This window comes from Phytophthora parasitica (genome assembly GCF_000247585.1).
Source record: "Phytophthora parasitica INRA-310 unplaced genomic scaffold supercont2.73, whole genome shotgun sequence".
In the NCBI taxonomy this organism is placed as follows: domain Eukaryota; phylum Oomycota; class Peronosporomycetes; order Peronosporales; family Peronosporaceae; genus Phytophthora; species Phytophthora nicotianae.
In genome coordinates this window covers 242025-243098 of record NW_008649059.1, presented here as the reverse complement: position 1 = coordinate 243098, position 1074 = coordinate 242025, and the positions used below count along the sequence as shown (strand labels likewise).

Here is a 1074-nt window from a genome sequence, read left to right as displayed (position 1 = left end):
AGAACAACCACGTCCGGTTTCCCTGTAGCAACCTCCATTAAACTTCGGAAACTCTCGCTCGTCACAGTGTTGTAAGGTAGCCCTACAACCAATAATATAACGCGTCAGTAACCAACATAACAATACGTAACAGTGATATGCTTACCGTCGTTGATCAGCCACTTAGCAATATATGCTCTGAGCTGCATGTTCGACGGCCCCCACAGCTTTTTCAGCACTCCCTGTTTCATTGATCCCTTTGTAGAGTGGTCAACGCTGGACGTGTCGGTTGTCATCGAGCCAGGCACTTGGCTACACGCGTCCTCGAGTTGTCGACGCGCTCGCTTGACTCGCTTGGTCGCCTCCGCTTTGCCGATCGGGTGCGAGCTGTGTTTCGCCACTAAGTGGTCCTTGACGTTCGAGGTGTGGTTAAACTTCCGTAGTGCGCCTTCCCACGCGTCCTCCGAGGCGTTACGATGGCTAGTCAGCCTTAGGGCACAGAGCACACACACGTGCGTGAAGCGCCCAGCGTCATCGTCATATCTAGTCGCATACGGCGACGACAGCACGTGGGCGATGTCCCAGACATCGTCTCGCTTCCCAAGCTGACGGTAGTGGTGAACCTCCACCGGGATGCCGTAGGCGTCCACCCACACACGACTGTCACTTGTCGAATCGACGGACGATTGACTGCAACCACTGTCTTCCGACTCCGTGATGGTGGATTCAGAGTCTTGACTGGCAAGCTGCCTGCGCGACTGGCCAGGCCCGATGATCTCGAACGCATCTGGGTCGTCATATACTGACCTCTCTCCAGGGTGTGCCTTCCAGCTGAACACGCATTGCGCATTACAGAAACTAGAACTAGTCGTTAGAACAGTCCATAAGCAGGTGAATATAAGTTATTTACTGCACCGCAATGTTCTCCGGGTCGAACAAGTCGTTAGAACAGTCCATAAGCAGGTGAATATAAAGTTATTTACTGCACCGCAATGTTCTCCGGGTCGAACAAGTCGTTTGAACACAAGTGATGGACCTGACGCTCGCATACAGTACACGGGTACAGCGTCGGGAGCTCGGGGTTTACACAGTCCA

The 1074-nt window shown here is 53.2% G+C and overlaps 1 protein-coding gene across 1 annotated transcript; it reads right to left on the bottom strand.

Annotated features, from left to right (window-relative positions):
* Positions 1-61: 61 nt before the first annotated feature.
* PPTG_17707 (hypothetical protein) lies at positions 62-936 on the bottom strand (the record flags this gene model as incomplete). The annotated part of the gene is made up of 3 exons (XM_008915660.1): positions 62-82; positions 117-810; positions 890-936. 3 exons carry the CDS (start codon positions 934-936, stop codon positions 62-64), a joined length of 762 nt encoding a protein of 253 aa, XP_008913908.1.
* Between the last annotated feature and the right edge of the window lie 138 nt (positions 937-1074).